This window comes from Eurosta solidaginis, chromosome 3, assembly GCF_040869045.1.
Source record: "Eurosta solidaginis isolate ZX-2024a chromosome 3, ASM4086904v1, whole genome shotgun sequence".
Taxonomy (NCBI): Eukaryota; Metazoa; Arthropoda; class Insecta; order Diptera; family Tephritidae; genus Eurosta; species Eurosta solidaginis.
The window spans coordinates 136,322,122-136,342,920 of record NC_090321.1 but is presented as its reverse complement, the minus strand read 5'-3'; the positions used below and the strand labels follow the sequence as shown (position 1 = coordinate 136,342,920).

Here is a 20,799-nt window from a genome sequence, read left to right as displayed (position 1 = left end):
TATTTATCCAGATTGCAAAAAACAAACTTTAAAAAGAAAGTGTCCTGAGTAATTCTATTAATAATACTTAAATTAAACAATATTTAATACAAAATTCTAATAGCATCTTTAAACAAATTAATAAACATTTTCGTTAACCCAGCTACTAGATGAAGACAAAAACTGCTACTTTTGAGGTCCGGTCGGCACGGGTTAAAACTTACGTGGAAAGTTAATATTTGTTATTTAAGCATAGATTTGTATACTAACAGAATTAGGGGGTATGCGTTTTGATAATTGCAAAACAAAATATTTCGTTCATATAAGGGACACCCTATTGTACATATTATGTGTTCACATGTTCATATATGTACATATTATGTTGCCAAATCGAACCACAAATACGATCTTTTCAAATATTTCGATTCATGCACACCCTTTCGGAGTTTTTTTTATCTTATTATTGCATTGTCATTGTTTTTAACTATATTCCAAGTTTCAAGCTTGTAGCTTATCGGGAAGTTACTTACATTTTAAGTAGAAAATTCGTTTACAACGGCTAAGTTCACAAGTCAAGCTAAATAAAACCATAATGTATATTGGGAACCAAAAACAAAATAAGTCTAAATAAAACCGTTTAAAAAAGGAAAGGTGAATTTCACTGCCACGCTACGCAAAATTGCAGCTTAAACTTATTAGAATTTAATTAAAATTATCTGTTTTCTTCATATTAAGCTCAAAATTGGACGAAAAAAATAATTCACTGACATTTTCTTTACCTCCCTCTCAAATGCGGAATTGTTTTCCATCTTTTCACTTCAAAGTTTTGTTTTAAATTGGGCGATATATCAAAAGTACAACCTTTTGATTCAATGGCATATAGTGTTACCAGAGCTGTTGAAGAATTAAATCATTTATTATTATTGAAATTAGAGCTTTTCTACAATCAGCATTTCACAATTTTTTCTTCATACGAGAATTATGCTTTAAATTTTTGAATTCTGCAAATATGCTGAGAAATAAGGATTTCATTCAGCACCGCATGCAATTGAAAAGAATGCTAAATCAAACTGCAGAAATAAATATACTGAAATCAATGAGTGCACTCAGGTGAATTCACATTTTTGATGTGTGAAGTCATGCATTCAATACCAATCACTTGCTAAAAAAATGCTCAGATACTCCCTAAAATAGTGTGTAAAAATTTAAGTTCCTTTTTATGAAAGTTGAAATTTAAAAATTTATTAAAAAAATGTTTATAACATTCTTCAGGATAAGAATAGTTGAAACAACTTTCTCAATAGCGTTAAACATGACAATTTGAAAAAGCGCAATGTAAAACAGAAAAAAAGTATTATTTTCGGCAGGTTGAACATTCCTGTCTTTCATACTAACTTCTTTTTTCGCAATAAACAATGGAACAAAATATCTGAAAGAAAGAAAATGTTAATTCTCAATTTGATTATCTGTCTTTTACATCATTTGAAAAAAAACTTGTTCAGAAAGTTAACTCAAACATTAATTTGCAGCTTGTTTTTTTTTTAAGAAACATTAGAGACAGGCGTTCCGGAAAATATTTGAACTTTGGCCGATCTATTGTGGGCCACTTTGCATGCACATGTATATACAATCATATCGTCAACTGCAATAGCAGAATACGAGAAAATCACATTGGCGGTCGAATACTAAAATACCTCCAAGAATGTTGGGAGAGGTGTCAAAATTCGAAATCGAAATTTTCTTGAAGGAGACACTTATTTGTAAAAAACAAACATTCTTGAATTTTTTAAGATTTTTTGTACACGCCAGGGACCCAACCAGTTATGAATTTTGTTATAAATTACTAAAAAAAAGCTTTTTTTATTATAAATATATTTGTTACAAATTTACAGATACCCCTGACTTTTATCCTTTAGTCAGATAATGTCAGTTAAAACACTAGAAATATTTTAAACCTCTATAAACAAAATTTTTATCATCATTATTTATTATATTGCCCAAGATATCCAGAAATGAAATACATATATAGTTTGTATAAAGTAAAAACTTACCCAATCTAATAGCACTTAAATTTTTAATGAATAGAACCCCACACGCAAATTTTTCAGCACTGGTTTTGGGCGCAACGTTTAAAAAAATATCTCTGAAGGCAATAACGCGATGGTAATAATACCTGGCAGCTAGATGAAAAACATCACTACTATAACATTTTAGAAAAACAGGCGGGATTGGGAAAGGGGATGTGGCACTTCCCCTAAAGAATGTATTTCCATATCGCTTAACTCCTGGACCGCTAAATCCACATTACTGAAACTTCGAATAGCTGCTAGTCTTGTTATTGCTGAAGTGTTAACTAAATCCAACTAAATTTTTTACATCCTTAACCAGTGAAGCGACATCACTGGAATTTAATGCAGTTGCTTTTGTTGCTAATATTTCGCTTTTAGGAAAAGTGGGAAACCTTGCAAATGGAAGTGTGTACCCACAGAACTCTATCATAGTGTCTTGAATGTACATATATATAAATACGCGCACTGTTGTGCGAACACTTTCGAGAGAAAATACAGTTTGTGAAAAAATCCATCTAAAAGGCCTTACTCAACCAATAGAGAATTTGAAAAAGATTGCTTCAATAAAATTAACTGATTGAAATGAATTTTAAAGGTACTTTATATTTGGAACAAAGCTTCAATACAACATTAAAATTATTATTTCATTATTGCTTTATTGAAAGGCTTTTAGATACAAAAATATAGTCAGTTTTCTTGGAGTTTCAGATTTCATAGTTAATGTTACAACATTTTCATTTAAAGATTCATTATATAATTAATGATATTCATAAAAGCACCAAGAAAATGCAAATTATTATTTCTGCAAAGTTTGCGGCTTTTTAAAAAATTTAAACATATTTGGTTGGGTGAAGTACTTTTGAAAATTTGAGTATGCATTTTATTTTAATTATATTCGAAGTGCTTTCCCTTTTAACTATTTTTTGATAAAAACGTTATATTTAAAAAGTTAGATTATGGTTCCATTAAACTTCTGTGTAAAATTGGTGTTACTGTGATTTTAGGTGTACTTGAAAACTAAATAACGTAGGAGATTTAAGAATAAGGTTAGCTCTCAAATGAATTCTAAATTAACATTGATAAAAATGCTTATTGGGTTGTCAAATAATTAGAATTTTTTATATTTAATTTTTTCTCTTGTTTTTGACAGTAAAAAGCACGACCGTTCTCCTGCTATCACAGTGTAGCAAATTCGACAAATATGAAAAATAAAAAACAGCTTGTAGTAGATCAAAATGGTGGAAGGTGGAACTTTGTAACTTGTAACAATCGATAGTATTGACGGTTTATTTTTTGTTGAAACTATCGAAGAACATAGATTAATCAAAACTCTCAAAAAGTTTCCCTTCCTCCAAGTTTCAAAAGATGCACCGCAAATTATCTGGTAGGTAAGTATCGGTGCAATTCAGGAACGCAACATCTAAACCAAGAAGAATTAAACAAAGGAGTTACCATTGTATCCCCCGCCGACGAATTCACGATAATGGCTACAGATCCCGGCCCAACCATCGATGAGCTATGTAATAAAATAAAAAACTACATCCCTGATCTCTCCAGTTTTTTCGCCTCGCGAAACCTGAAATTGTCAAAGACCAAATCATCGGGGACCTTATACGCAACATGGACACGGCAAATGTCGACCGTATTGGACATCCACGCAGATGGCGTAACGCTACCGATAGTCTTACACCCGAAAATACTGAGTGTGACGTTCGATCAGGATCGCGAAAATACATCCGCAATTGTACCTTAATTCAGAGCCGTAATAAAGTCTTCAAATATTTTGCCGTCAGCACTTGGGGTAGGGATAAAGGGACGCTCATTACCATTTACAAAGCAGTTGACCGGCCGCTTCCATGCTACGCCTCCCCGATACGGTCGCCAAGCGTAAAGGATACTCAGTGGAAGAATCTACAGGCCTGTCAACACACTGTTTTCAGAATCGTTGTTAGGGAGAGAAACGAAATGCTGAATAAACAGTGTTTGCTGAATACCAGAAACCTGGGCAACCCAACAGACAACGGATTAAAGAGGCCCCGCCTTCCAGGGGTTTAAGAAATCATCGCCGCAAATATTATGAGGCAATACGGCGCCTGAGAACTCAGACGTATGTAGAAGAAAAATATAAACAGGTCCTCAAAGATAACCACAAAAAGTCTTCGGACCTCTATGCCAGAAATTTCCCCGGCGAACCCCTCTCGTAAAGATAAATATACTGAAGCCGCAGAAGAGGAAAACAATCTCGCTATGGAGACGCGCGTCACTCTATCTTAACTTCGATCTGGATACTGTTACAGGTTAAACTTTTACCTATTCAGAATAAACCGCGACATATAAAATGTATGTCCTGCCTGCAACTTATCCCCACATGACACCAAGCATCTCTTTAATTGAAATGTAGAACCGACGCCTCTAACACCCCTTTTCACTATATCCATCCCTGTTGAAACTGCAGGTTTCCTAGGACTCCCGTTAAAGGACGAAAATATACGAATTTCGCCTGACGTTGTTAATCGGTCACTCCAATAAACATTTTTTGTAAGTCATAAATTAAACTAAAATTTTCGCTTTCCCTTCGATTCATAAAATTAAATACATGTGTAATTCACGATATTAAATATTTAATTATATTGACATAAACATATATATAACGTGGGTCCTCAGAGTTATTCCACATCCAATGTAGCACACTCCAAAACTTTCATTTTATGTATCGTATCACCCCGAATTTGTTTAGACTTTGTTCTATAATGAAACACTGTGCAAGAACACCATTGAAATGCACTTTATATAATACACATTTTATGTGGCAATTGATTTCCATTAACCTCCTTTAAAAATAATGCTTAATTTAATAGAAAACAGTAAAGAACTTTATTAAAATACAAAATGTCAAAACATTGAGTCAGAGTCATCGTAGTTATTGAATGCGGAAGCCAATTTTGGACCTTATGACTAAATATTATTTTGTTGTAAGCAATATTATATTCCAATTTAGTTTTTTGAATTTTTTGTCTTTGGAATTCGTATGTCTGATTTCTTCCAATCGGAATTAAAGCACATTTTATTGGGTTTAATTCATTTGAAGCAAAATCCACCGAATAAAACTTTTTAGAATCAAACATAATGTTTTAAATGAAATATGGCAGTCCGGTTATTTATAACTATTTTGACAACTTCAAACCAATCACAGATATGTTAACCATCAAAAGTACGAAAGTATCAACCCTGAAAACGAAATTTTCAATGGAACTGAATGAAAAGGTGATTGCAATCAACAAATTTTGCAATCACTTGTGAGTGACACTGCTCTCGATGCACTCACAATCAAGCTGAATGCTGTTTTTACTGTCATGCAATCACTAACGGAATTTTTGAATGGAAAACAAGAAATCGCATTCAAACTCACTCACAACTTATTTGAAATCAACCAATCATATTTGTAAAATGAATCAGTCTTGATTTATAACTGTATTGATTGAATCATTTTACAGCTCTGAGTGTTACTAAGTAGTTCAAGAAACAAAATTTCATTCAAACTAGTTTTTACGCAACAGCCGCAGAAAAAAAATTTAATTACGGTTTACTTTATCGTTATTTTGACAATTTATTGCTGGTAGAGGTATTTGCTAATAATTTTAATTAATATTTGCTTAACAAGTCCTGTCAAAGCACGAATCATTTTGCAGAATTTTATATTTTCTTTATTGTATATAAATAGGACCTTTAACAGAATGCAAAATTAGGCTATTCGAAAGTTCTCCTATTCTGTCGTGTGTGCTTGATTGTTGTTCTCATATAAAATTTTTGTACAAAAAAAAAAAACAAAAAAAAAGAGTATGTAGTGCTAAGTTATTGTCAAAGAAATTATTTAATTTTGAAAAATTCAAGGAATTTTCGTAACAAAATATAAAAGAACCACGAAAAAAAGTAGGTATCAGTAAAAGTATTAGCAGTTGCATAAAGACTTTTCATTTCCTTATTAACTCTCAAAACTTTTTAACGAAATCACAATCTTTTTAACCAACCTATGCAGTACATTAAAATCTAGTATAATAAAGTGTGAGTCTTAGTTGGCTAAACATTATTCTTTATTTTTAATGTTTTTTTAGAATTTTTGTACTGCGAATATTTTTCAAGAGAAGTTTATCTTAAATATGAAAATATGTCATCCGACGGCACATATTGAAATTAAGTAATTTTGTACAAATATATTAAAGTTTGGCGTAGATATTAAGTTTTCCCCCTTTTCAGTGCAACTTAAGTCACTGTTCATCACTGGGTAGATGTAAAAATTTCAAAATTGAGGAAGATCTGCCATATGGTTGATTGTAATGATTTTTACATTTAAAATACATTTTATTAAAACGATAATTATTCTTACTTGAGAGTTTGCACAGCCAGCTGGCTATCATATTTTCGTTCCGGAAGTGGAAGTTTCTCAAATTGTGTGAGGCATGGATGTATTCGGTGGTAGTCATCTCTCTGTTCTCCCCAAGACCAGCCCGCCTCTATTTTATTCAACGCCCACATTTCATGTATGTTTTCCGCAAGCTTTTCCTTTATTTGGTCAACGGACGATGGAAGTGTTATACCTGTTGTATCAACTGGATTAGGTACAAATGCAGTGTCATCTTCAATAAGCCATGGACCAGCTAGAACGTTCTTATACAAGTTTCCAAAGTAAAAACAGGGATCCAAGCTAAGATTCTGATGTGGCATCAAACACTGCACTAGAGGAGAAAAGCCTGGTGGTGGGGCATATTTCAAGCGTCCATGATCACCGCCAAATAGAAACCGGCAACTAAATATATGTTTATATAGACTCATATTTCAGATACTTCATATGTTTATATGTCTGGACTAGGGATGCTACTGAAATTCGATTCCGACTCGTTATAAACTTCGATTGCCGTGAACTTCTGTGTTTCAAATGGGTATACTTTTAGGGGTTAACTTTTTAACTGTCAACAATTGTCACTGGTGGTATACTTTCAATAATTTTTGATAGGTTCTTCAATTTGGATTTTAACAGGTCGATTTCTATTTATTGGAAAATCGATTTAAAAATTTAACAGAAAATATACTAGTGTAAATGCAAATGTAAGCGTATTTGGTAATAATATACGACCGCATTGAGGCGTGTCAAAGGACGCGTATTGGACCCAGGATTACGGATCCGAAAACGGAAGTCGAAAATTTACGAAAAATTAAACCTAATCGCTTTAAAACAGGGGGTGAGTCATTAGTATTTTTGCGCAGAACACCTTTCCGCATTAACGGCTTTCGGCCGCGCCTTTAAAAAACTACCCTGGGTGGGTCCAACACTAGTGTTTCAAGACCAAAAAGTATATCCGTGCAAAACACAAAAAATATCTTCGCTAGTCATAATACCAATTTTAACTTGTGACTAAACTGCATTACTTTATTGGAACATCTGATAGCAATTAGCTACATATGTCCCTTTTGTACCCTGCCTTGACTCCCGATTCTGACAAGGCAATTTCGAAAAACCCGATTACGATTCCGGTTCCAATAAACTTCCGTAACATCCCTAGTATGAACAATACAGTAACCAAGTATGAAAAGTATAATCTCTGGCAAACTTGCCATTTTGGTATCTATATAAAACAGCCATACAACAACGCCCTTGTCATAACCAACTAACTGGTTTTTTGTTTTTCATCATATCGATAACTAATAAATATTTGAGTTGGTGAATTGATTCACTTCTTGAATATTTTTTTTTTCGGTAGAATATGTTTCGACGACGTCGATGGCAATGTGTATGATTAAGTAAAATTGTGGTTATGGCTAAGGCGTTATAATAACTATGACAAGCTTCGCAGAGCCTTGTCTCTTTTTCTCCACCCGTTTCAGACTAGTGAAAAATAGCTCTGCTACATATATTTAAAAGGCCAACTTTTTGAAAACATGCAACTACTTACTGTTCCGTAATTCTCAAACTAATAATTTGAGGTAATTAATGAGCAGTAAATCTATATATTTAAAAAAATGCAATGCTGAAGGAAGATCATGAAGTTGTAGCTTTACCATCGTGAAAATTAGTTTCCGGTGCCCTACGTTTTTATATGAGCTCGGATTTTCTATACTGGTTAGGGTTTTCGAGATGTAGATATCGTCCTAAAGGTAATCCCGAAAACCTCTTTTTTCTTTAATTTCTAACCAATTCAATAAAAACTTCTTTATATTAAAAAGTTTCAAATCCATTTTGTAATAAAAATTTTTTTGTGATTTAAAATGTTTAATAAAAAAACCTTTTCGTTATTACATTTAGGTAGAAGGTATATTTCGAAAACCAGGACCAGTATTGAAGGCTAAGTCTCTATTAAAATGCAGCTTAATTGAAACCTCTCCGAAAATATAAGGTGGCAAAGACCATTTTTCATTCGAGGCGACCTTTTGATTTTGATTAAAAAGCGCACAATTTTGAAAATGTTGAGTAAGGAAGGTTTCGTGTATAGGAAATATTTAGAATCGCTTAAAATCACAAAAAATTTACCTTTTTAGACTTAAGAAAAGTAGAAAAAAATGAATGGAAAAATTTCCGATAAAATGTTTTCTTTTATTACATACTTTTACTGCTGTTTCAAATTTCGTTATCCAACTTCGGTTATCCAAAAATGAACGGGCAGAGAAAAAATCGTTTGCACATTCGCTCAAAAGTATAATTGTTAAAAAATATGGTATTATACTTGAAACTCACCTGAGTTTTGAGGAGCAACTCATAACAGGAAAGAACATTCCGTCCAAATTAAAGTCTCGGAAACAGCCGCGAACTTTACTACCGTTGAAGGAAAATGTTATAATAGGGATTGATAGGTCTATTGTGACACAAATAACATCTCCTTTCCGTATAAAAGGTTCTTCAGGTATGTGGTCAACAACCAAAGTACGTCGGCCACCAGTCCATAAATAAGCTCCATCAAAACCGAAAGAGTACAAATCATCGCCAACTCCATTGCCTCCCCACTTTTTGCCTCCTCCTGGGTATGGAACATAACCCGATGTGTTGGCCCAGCCTATTCTCAAATGTGGCATCATGTGTGTAGTCTGCTCAATATGATCCATTATTACTTCAAAGTACCACTTTTGGTACATTGCAGAGCCATCAACGCGTCCAACAAATATATTAGGCCGAATGCTAAAAAAAAAAAAAAAATGGGGAAGTTTTCATACATATTTATACAGAGTGTATATATACTGTGGCGGCGCTACGTGACAGTGGAGCTGCAAAACTATCGACAGAATCGTACGCTATCGTATTGTAAATGTGGGAAACTTTAATTCAAAACAAAATATGAAAAATATATAAACACGAGCCAATCCATATACATAGATCGGCTAGCCCATTCAAAAGTGAAATAATGTAAAATCGTATGTCAAATGTAAACTTCGAAAGTCTTAAAATCAGCCATCGAAATTATCGCCTATTGCTAAAAAAATCTTATCGTCAGTGACTTTGGCGGCGGAATCGCGAAAGTGTTTTAAAAGTGATTAAATGAAGTCTTTTTTATAAAATGTTGCTAGAAACTAGCTTACTCTAGTTAGGTCCTTCCAAAGGTAATTTTCAATATACTTTGTATTTTTGGGACTTAGAAAATTTTCCCTTCCTCGAAACGTGAATCGAATCCAGCACAGAATTAGCTCTAGCGTTTGCACAACGCCAACTAAGCTATCACTGAAAACTGCCTTTGGCAAGGACGAAGTGGAATTGAGTTACAGTGTTTCTCGCATATATGCACACTGGCTTTAAGCATTCCCGGTTAAAAGTACTAGTAAATTTAACTGTAGACTTTTTTAAAACTAATTTAGAGTCCTGGGTTACGGACGCGACAATGAAAATGTGTGATTTAAACCTGAATAAAAGGGAAATAAGCAGCGGAGTATATACATATTACTATCCTCGCTTTCCAATACAGCGTGATCCAGATAGGGATAGAGATTTAACATGTTTGCAAAGCACTACCCATTGTAAACCTTAACAGTTAGCGAAATTAACAGCTGGCCGCTCAAAACTACCATACACACAAACCAAGTCACCCAGGATTACGAAAAATACCCCGTACTCTATATTGCGTTATAAATATTTTGGAAGTGTTACAATACCTATCTCTGTACGATGAAAAATAAAATAACTTGCAATCCGAAAGCTTTCTATGATTTGGTAAACTCTAAACGTAGGGTTAAAGGGTTTCCTTCTGGTATGAAATACCGTGATGATTTCTCTAGCGACGATCAAAATATTACCAACTTCTTTGCACAATTTTTCAATTCCAACTATTCCGCTGAATCTATTTCGTTGTCTAATGAATACCCCTATCAACTTAAATCAGTTAACGCAATTAAAATTCCAGCAATATCTCCTGAGGAGGTTTTTTTCACATTTAACGTCTTTGAAGGAATCTTACAAATACGGTCCTGACCTTATTCCAACTTGTTTTCTTAAAAAATGCGCTGAACATATTTATCAGCCCCTAACTGACTTATTCAATATGTCCCTAAAACATGGTGTTTTTCCTGCTGCTTGGAAGGAATCTTTTCTTATACTCCTTCATAAAAACGGCAGTAGATCATGTGTAGAAAATTATCGAGGAATTGCAAGATTGTCTGCCATCCCAAAGGTATTTGAAGCCATTGTTACTAATCAGCTAACATTTTCCATTTCTACGTTGATTACAGATTCCCAACACGGGTTCTGTAAAGGCAAATCTACCATTACTAAACTACTTGAATTCACAACTCATGTTTCTAATGGATTTTGAGAAAATCTTCACACCGATGTTATATACAGTGATTTCAGTAAAGAATTTGATAAAGTTTCCCACTCACTGCTTATCCACAAGCTTGATCGACTTGGCTTCCAACCTGGTCTCACCCAGTGGATCTCTTTGTATCTCTGCGGTAGAATGCAAAAAGTAATTTTTAAAAATACTCTTTAAAAAGTTATTAATGTTCCCTCTGGCGTCCCACAAGGTAGCCATCCCGGTCCTATTCTGTTCTTGCTATTTATTAATGATATCTGTACCACAATAAAATATTCCAAAATTTTAATGTATGCTGATGATGTAAAACTATTGATGAACGTCCCTTGCTTCAAGCGGATTTAAACTGCTTAGTTGCTTGGTGCAACGCAAACTCAATCCCGCTGAATCTCAATAAATGTAAATTCGTGTGCCTCTCTCGAAGATCTTTGCCAGCAGCCTCTTACGTAATTAATAATTTTTGTATTGCATCAGTAAATTATTTTGTTGACTTAGGAGTCACCATGGTTGCTAAACTTAGTTTCAACCTTCATATTAGACTACTGTCAATAAGGCTAGATGTGTTCTATCATTCGTGAAACGATGGTCTAAAGAATTTAGTGACCCTTATGTAACTAAAGCCCTTTTTACCACATTAGTTAGACCGATACTAGAATACGGATCAATAGTCTGGAATCCGCGATATCAAGTTCATGCAGATAGACTATAGTCAATACAGAAGCAATTTTTACTTTTTTTCTTTAAGGAATTTTCATTGGGACTCTGGGTATAATCTTCCACCTTATACTAGTCGGTTAAAGCTTATCAATCTTCCAACTCTCGCAAGTCGTAGATAAATGCTAGGCAAATGAACCTTTTCGGTGTTTGTGTCGTGATTTTAACTCTCATTCGAACTCGTTTGATATAACAAATTCACTTTTTACTATAAAGAAAACTGTCCTATTCTGTCTTAACTCGTAACAAAAAAAAAAAAAAAAAATAAAAATAAATCTTTAACTATGTAGTATATGTTTTATTTCCAAGTGTTATGTATAATACTCAGCTGATGATATTTATTCTGTAGCTGAGTAGTTTTAGATCTCAACGCTTAACAACCTCCGCCTATCAACAACTCGGCAAAAAGAAAATCGGTGCGCCGTGCGGATGCGCCCCTCGTGTCGGTTGGGCGGGCTTTGGAGGGTATTTATCCGTTGGGTTTATTATTATTATTTATACCCATATTTTACAAACACATCATAGGGTTCCCCGGGTCCACTTTTTGGTCAATATCTCACAACCCTAGCTGTGCCCTGTAAAAAAAGCTTGCATTTGATTTAGATATGGCAACGTCACATTAATACGGTAATACGTTCACATTAAAAGTGTACTGCTTTTTTTGCTGCATACTTTTAAGCTTGACATGACATGCTTTAATTTAAACCTAAGCACAGAATATATTATTGCGCCTAATGGCCGTTTTCTCATCCACCTAACAAAGCTCAATTAACTTACCGAACAGATAAATTATTCCTCACTTTAAATTCAACTTTAACGATTTCAATTTTCTTATCTTCCCTGTAAATTAAACCTTGCATTTGATGAAGATACGGCAACATCACATGAAAACTGTAATAAGTTCACATTAAAAGTGTTCTAATTTTTTTTATGCTTTAATTTAAACCTAAGAATAAATTTTAAAGGGCGGAGAGCTGCCGGTAAATTTTTCCGCCCGGTAATTTAAAAAGAACTTGAGCAAACGAAAATTCCCTTATAGGTAAGGTAAAGTATGTAATGATGTCTTGCTCCTACACATTGACTTTTATCTCGGTTTCTCATAAAAAAATCAAACAGAAATTTACAAAAAAGATTTAATTTTGAGGACGTCGAAGGGTTAAGCTACTCATCCAAATCGAACAATAACCAAAAGAATGTATCAAATTTACTACGGAAATAGAAAGAACAGGGTTAACTAACACAAAACTTCCATCGTTGCATCGTTTGGGTTCTTCCGGCAGAGATGGAAGGCTAAGCTGTCGTTGCCCTTCCGTCTACACCCACCCAACCTGCTAAAATAATGGTAATATTTGTTCTCTTGGCCCACTTATACTCACCATTACCCCTGCGAAAAAGGTCCAATAGAAGTTAAACCTTCATTTTTTTTTTTTACAAATCCTTAAATTTTAATTAATGTTTGTTCAATCATAGATGTCATTTGTTCCTATCTCTAGTAGGTACTACGCTAAACTTTAATTTCATTCTTTTTTGTTTTTATTTATTATTTTGTGCGATATGTATTTACGTATATCTATGTATATGTTAACATACCTAAACTGTTCCTTACATCATATCTATTAGCCTACATACGAATATGTTTATCGAAACCGAATTCTCAATATTTCATTTTATTTCGAAGTCTCTCAATTAAAAATTAAGTTCACAAATTTACAAAAGCATACTTAAGTTAATTCTCTTGAACAAGACATTTCTCAGGCTTCGTTGATTTCTTTCACATTCTCAAAATTATTCTTATCGCTTATAATTTGTTCAAAAATGTTAGTGTGAGATTTTCTTACCATGTACAATGGAAAAGTCGCTCATTAAATGTTTTCTCTTATTACCCTAATACTAATTCAAAAAAAAATTATCTCTCAATACTAATTCTCTCACATTTAAAATAATTCATATAACCTGAGATCTCTGTAAAGCGGCAATTACCCACCGACGTGTGCCGTACGTACGGACGTTTGTCGTACGAAACCCGTTTGACCGAACCCTCAAGCCCGTAGGAATCAATGTGTGCGTCTGTGTACATGTACATAACATATTTGTGTGTGTATTGTTTACAGATAAGCACTGTTGCCATTGACAATTTTGCATGCATACTTATGGAAACATGAACTTTTTCCAATTTAATTTTTGATGTTGTAAAAGGCTGGAATTAATATTAAATAAATATAAATAGATTAAATATTTATAATCTGCACTTTTACATAAATATTTCGAATTATTTTCACAATTTTGTCAAACCTTAATTAGGTGTTTTTGCATAAAACTGCAAACGGTCAAAAATTAGCGCACAAAATTCTACTGGGCAACTCTGTCTAGTGAGAGATCGATCAGCTGACACGTTCTTGCGGAAAAAATCAAAATTGTTTTCATTTCTACGTTCCGTACTACGAACGTATGGGCATTGCACGTCAGTGAGTTTTCGTTTATATTGCACACTCATAAGATAGGTCGTGTCAGCTGACACGTTTTTGGTACGTACGTTCGTGAGTAACTGCCGCATAACTCAATTAACGACGACAGAGCGAATCATATGAAATGAATAGCCCTGGTTTTGATTCTCTTTTAGATTAAAAGAAGGAAAACAAAAAAATATTTAGCCGAAAACTCGAAATTATGTGGGTGCCTTCTTGCACATCATCTGATTTAACGTTGTTACATGCCCCAATTAACAGAGCAGAATAAAAACTATAGAAATTCAAAAGCTGATGTCGCAAAAGTTTATTATTGTTCAAATAAAAAAAATTTATTAATTTTTTTTTCCGTACTATTTTTAACGTAAAATTTTTAGTAGAATTTTGTAACGATGTAACCCCTCAAGTGGTGCAAATAAAACATGAATTTGTTGAATGAATATAGATATACAGACCGGTTAATTTTTACTATGATTCCTTACTTTTTTTCTTTTCATTAAGGTAATCATGTTAATGAAAAGAAAAACTATGTGTCGAACATTCATCAAAAATAAAAATGCAAAAGTTTAAATATTATCAGGACGATTTAACAGAGAAAGCAATTAAAACAAATGATTGTATTAGTTAATTCCTCTACATTTACTCATTTAATAAGTAGTCCACTCTAAACCAATGAAATAGTAATAACTTTTTTCTTGGTTAATCAATATTTAACTGGTCTGTTATACGTACTTGTCAAAGATGAGGCACTTACCGAATCATCCTCCTACCGCTGCCAGTTGATGGAATGTTGACGTTTGTTGCTAGAATATTATTAGGAAGAAAACACAATCACTTTTTATTAGCACCTTTTTCTAACCACAGCCATTTCCTTCTCTAGTGGTATGCTTTCTGAGACTTTTTGATTCGCTCAAACATCCACTGCGACTACATTATTTGTTTCGCAATAAATTTTCATTTGGTTAGAAATATTTATATATCACAAAATTTTTTTTTTTTTGTAACAAGACTAAAACTAAAAAAAATGTTTTGCCGCTGCGCCTCCTACACCTGGACGAAACTCCTGTCAATGGTAGGGACTCCGACTTGACCTCATTTCCTTGAAAAATTTCTTCCTCTTGCTTTGGTTATTTTTATAAAAAGTACGCAAATTATTTATATATATGTAAAAATGTTTCTTGCGCTACTCAGAACTTCGGTAAGTTTCAAGTTTACAAATAAAGTTTTTGGTCACTTGTGTTCCGTGTTTTTTTCTTCGATTTTTCAAATTCAAAAAATTTTTTTTTTCTTTCTTCTTATAAAGTTTCGCTTATAAAGGGGTTTTCATTTTATTTAAATTCAACTTTTGTATTAAAATTTACACATTGTAGGGTTTTCTTTTTCAAGTATTTTTTTTTTCTGTCTTCTTAGATGTTTTCGAAGTTAAATTTTTTTCTTATTTTTGTATTCGTACAAATAATCATTTTTGGTATTTTTTTTTCAACTAAAATCATCTTTTTTTCTTCTTTTTAACTTTTGTTTCTCGAAATAAAATATTTCAACTGTCTTCCTCTTAAATTTTTTCCCTGTTTGCACATTTTTTCGAAATTACAAATAATTCGGTCTCTTTTTTCTTCTGTTTATAATTTTTCGGCTCGCTCGTGTTTTATTTTATTTATTTATTTATATTTTTTTTTCAACAACTAATTCCTATGTGTAAATGCTTTTCGAAATTAAATATTTTTCGTTTGGTCTTATATATGTATAAATATATTTTTTTTGTTTCAAGCTTCCAAATAAATGTTTTTTTTTCTACAAATTTACTCGATTTTTCTATAACTTTTCGGTTCACTTCTGTAGTATATAATATTTATGGTTTTGTTCTTGCTTTTGTATTCAAACGTTCAAACTTCCAATTACATAATATGTTTTTTATTTCTTTTCAACTAATTAACTTTTTTTTGCTAAATTTTTTTCTCAAACGATGGTGTTCACTTTTGAAACAAATTTTTTTATTCCGCCGTTGGTTTTAAAGCAAAAAACAAGGTTTTTTCTTCTACATGTTTCGGTGCTATTTTGCACCTTCCTCAGGAAGTCTGTTTATTGGACAAAAACATTAAATAATTTATAAACATAACATCGACAAAGTATATAGCATTTTCTACTAAACACTTACATTAATTGTATTTTACAATTTTTCCATTTGAAACATATTAATTTACTTAACTATTTATTTTATTTATTTTCCTTGATCGCCGTGGTGTAAGCACGACTAATATTGCCCACGTCGTCCTTAAAATTTACAGCTTTTTTTATTTTTGTGTTCGAAGGTCTTCCAGTGTCAGTCTTGTTTTTCTCTTTCTTCTACATCTAAAATTTTTAAATTTTCGAAATCAGCTGTGTGTTCTTTATTTGTTAAGTGTTGAGAAAGCGCAGTTGAGTTTTTTCCATTTTTGACATCTGCTCTGTGCTCGGTGATTCTGACACCCAAAGCTCTCTTTGTTGTGCCAATATATATTTTGTTGCACTTTTCTTCAATTACTAAGGAAAAACAACAGCATCGTCAACGAAATCTACAAGCATAAAAATATTGACTTCCGACAGAAATCACAATTGATGTGCACGGCGGCGACAGCACCCAGACTATACGGAATCCCAAAAATACATAAAGAGAGTACACCTCTCCGTTCGATATTGTCGTCCGTTAACATTCCGTGCTACAAACTCTCTAAATATATAAGTAAAATACTAAAATAAGTGGTTTCAAAAACATACAATGTGCAAAACTCTTTTCAAGTTAAAGAAAAGTTAAGTAATATAGAGATCAACGAAGATGAAATCCTTATATCGTTTGACGTGGTCTCCTTTTTCACAAATATCTCCACTCAACTAGCGATACGTACAATCATGCAACAATGGCAAACTTTTAAAAAGCACACGTCCCTCACGAGAACACAATTTCTAAAAGTGCTTGATTTCTGCTTAAGAGATAATAATTACTTCGTTTATGATGGCACCTTTTATCAACAAATATACGATATGCCCATGGGAAACCCACTTTCGCCCTCTGTGGCAGACATCGTACTTAACAAAATTATTGAAGACAGCCTAGCAGCATTGAAATCCAAAGACATATATGTCAAATAAATAAATAAATAAGTAGATGACATATTAGCAATTGTTAAAATACAGGACGTGGAAGAAATATTAAAAACTTTGAATGCTCAACATAATAAAATCCAGTTTACTGCAGAAAGAGAAAATAATGCTATCCTTCCTAGATATAGAAATTATAAGAAAAAATCGAAAAATTATAACGAACTGGTACGCAAAATCAATAGTATCGTCGAGAATGATAAATTATCACTCGAATCATCGTTGGGCCCAAAGGAAAAATACTGCAATAAACTTAATTGAAAAAATTTTAAAACTCACTAATCAGGAGTTCAGAAATGAAAACAGGAGAAAAATAAAAAACATACTCTATAAAAATGTACCCTAATGCAGTATCAGAGATGCTTATAAAAACAACAATAAACAAAGTTTAAAATTATAATAGAAATGCAGCCACAAACAACGAACATGAAAAGACAATATACAGGAGAGTTACATACCAGGCTTAACGGACAACAAAATATTGAACAAAATAATGGATAAGAACAATACATGCTTTGCCTACAAGCCACACTCAACACTTAATAAAATATTCACAAGAACAAAAGACTAAGTAGAGAAGGAACAACAACACAACTTCATATACGAAATAAAGTGCAATGGGAATGTTGAAGAAAAGTGGAACATTGGCACAACAAAGATAGCTTTGGGTGTCAGAATCACCGAGCACAGAGCAGATGCCAAAAATGGAAAAAACTCAACTGCGCTTTCTAAAAACTTAACAAATAAACAACACTCAGCTGATTTTGAAAATGTAAAAATTTTAGATGTAGAAGAAAGAGAAAAAACAAGACTGACACTGGAAGGACTTCGAATACAGCAAAGAATAAAAAAACCTGTAAGTTTTAAGGACGATGTGGACAATATTAGTTGTGCTTACGCCACGGCGATCAAGGAAAATAAATAAAATAAATAGTTCAGTAACTTAATTTGTTTCAAGTGGAAAAATTGTAAAATACAATTAATGTATGTGTTTAGCAGAAAATGCTATATACTTTGTCGACGTTATGTTTATAAATTATTTTATGTTTTTTGTCCAATAAGCAGACTTCCTGAGGAAGGTGCAAAATAGCACCGAAACATGTAGAAGAAAAAAGAAAAAACCTTGTTTTTTGCTTTAAAACCAACGGCCGAAAAGCTCCACAAGACACAAAAGTGAACAAATTATTGGCCCAATTAATAAAAACAGAATTTTTTTTTGTTCTAAGTTTTCAAAGTCTCACTTTGTAAGTTTTAATTTATTAACTCTTAAACTTTAGACAAAAATTCACACACGGGCGGGATTTCAACAATATATATATTTTCTTTACCTTTTTTCCGGACAACCGATCATGTTTCAACTCCTTCAGCAACTGACTTGTCCCATTTTTTGTAATCCTTTTCGAAGTACGGTAACCGCCGCAATTAAGCCACTGGCTCTCCAAAAAAATTGTTTTCGAACTATTTTCTCTTCAAAAGAGTGTTTACGAGCTATTTTTCCCTGTTATTCGGCTGTTTTTGAACTATTTTCCTTTGTATAGTTTTTATATTTTTAGTCTCTTCAAACCTATAGAATTTATATTTTACTCCCATACTTCCCGCTGTTATTTTAATAAGCAATCTCTCACATAATTTCTGCAAGATTTTCCTACAAAACTCCGACAATGTTCTCACTTCAGTTATTAGAATTTTTGTTCCAACTCATTAATGTAACATTAACTTGAACTTCGAAACTGCTCATATGCTGTGAAACCACGCTCTCTATTTGGACATGCCCTGTTAACATACTACAGGTGCTATACCACCTACTAATAAACGAGAACCATTTCCTATGGCTACCGGAAATATAATGCTTATGACTGGTGGATATCAGTCGAACCTCACAACACAGATCGTTTGCTCATGCTGATATGAATTCCAGAGAGAAACCGGTCTGAAGGCACAAGATTCATAATCTTTGATATAAAATTACCATACCAGGGAGAGTTCAAAATGATATTATAACTGCTACTAATTACCATAAATCTTTTGCGTGATATGTTCCTACGACTTTGTCATTTAGGTCTTCTAAAAGGTAATAGCAATTTCCTTCACGGCCTTAACCCTCGCTTTTACTCCAGTAGGTGTTAGCTTAGCATTAAAGTTTTTGATTAGATTGCTCTGTGCAAAGTTTCGACGCGTTACTATTTGAACCACTCTAAAACTCTTAACCCGACTGCGTAGATTATACGAGTTGGCGTTTGTGAGATGAGCTTTCTCCAGAATTTTCTCTATTACTTCCCGTATTAACTGAAATTTGTCGATATGTTCCAGTTGTATCGTATTGTCACTAAGCAGATTCAGATTCCGCAGAATTCTATAATCAGCAGCGTATGTAATCATGTGCTGTCTAAACACTGCGAAATACGGCGTATAACCTAAAGATTGGTGCAAGCAGTTTCGGAGCGCACAATTAATGCTGCTGGTAAATGCATCCCAATATCGCTGATCTTTTTGTATATAGCTTCTTATGGCTTCGCTGATGGATCTGTTAACTCGCTCAGAGGCATTAGACCGAGGGGAATAAACAACTGTTGTGATGTGGAAAACACCATATTTTTGCAAAAATTTATCAAACTCTTTACTTTTAAACTGGCTACATTGTGGTTACGACACTCGGGAATACCAAAACAATCAAAAATATTCTCTTTCAAATATTCTATTATTAAATTCAATCAGAACCACCTTACAGACTATTTACTAATATATCTTATAATAAATATTAAATATTCAAATTATTTCATTCAATAGCAGTTTAAACCTAAATTTATTTAATGCAAAATCAATATCTATAGAATACAGCAAATTAAACTCCCTCATTGCCCTAGCAGTTGGAGAATTGGAAGCATAAGTCGTTCCAAATCTATCTAACCAGAAAAAATTGTGACATCGAAGGGTTCGCGATGGTACATTGAACCGTATATCATATAAAATGTCAGTGAAAGCATTGATCTTCTGCTCGCTGAAGATTTAAAGTTAATTAAAAGACACCTAGAACTGTATGTTGGAACCGGATCGTGAAAACGCAAAGATCGGAGGGCAAATCGCAAAAATATTTTTTGAACGCGAGTGTGGAATAAGCCTTTGCAATGACATAATTAATCTGACTGTGAAATAGAAACTTCGCATCAAAGACTACACCAAGATCTGATATTTCATCAACAACCCTCAGCGTAGAATCCCCAATATGATAATAAACAGGAAGAACATTTCGAGTTTTAGCAAAGGTAATACTAAAACATTTTCTTATATTTAAAAGCAAACGATTCCGTCTACACCAGTTCATTACGTTATCAAGATCAGCTTGGAGCATAGTGGACTCAGATTGAGTCGTGATTGATGCAAACATTTTCAAGTCATCAGCAAACAATAAGAAATCAGCACAACTGAAACAATGACGTATGTCATTAATAAAGATAACAAATAATAAGGGACCCAACACACTCCCTTGGGGTACACCAGAAGTGGCAGTAAACGACCGCGAGCAAATACCATCTACTACAACAACACAGCTACGATCTGCCAAGCATGACCTCACCCAAGAGAGCATACTAGATGGAAGCCCAAGCCAGCAAGTTTAGATATTAGTAATGAATGGTTGACTTTGTCAAAAGC

The 20,799-nt window shown here is 33.2% G+C and overlaps 1 protein-coding gene across 23 annotated transcripts in view; it reads right to left on the bottom strand.

The window, feature by feature from the left end:
• RyR (Ryanodine receptor) overlaps positions 1–20,799 on the bottom strand; it is a 1,962,175-nt gene that overhangs the window by 999,850 nt on the left and 941,526 nt on the right. For all 23 annotated transcript variants that reach the window (XM_067773071.1, XM_067773075.1, XM_067773079.1 and 20 more), the window contains exons 11-12: positions 8,776–9,213; positions 6,433–6,852 (exon numbers count right to left, since the gene is read on the bottom strand). In XM_067773071.1, coding sequence (XP_067629172.1) covers positions 6,433–6,852; positions 8,776–9,213 — 858 coding nt within the window. The remainder of the gene's footprint in view (positions 1–6,432; positions 6,853–8,775; positions 9,214–20,799) is intronic.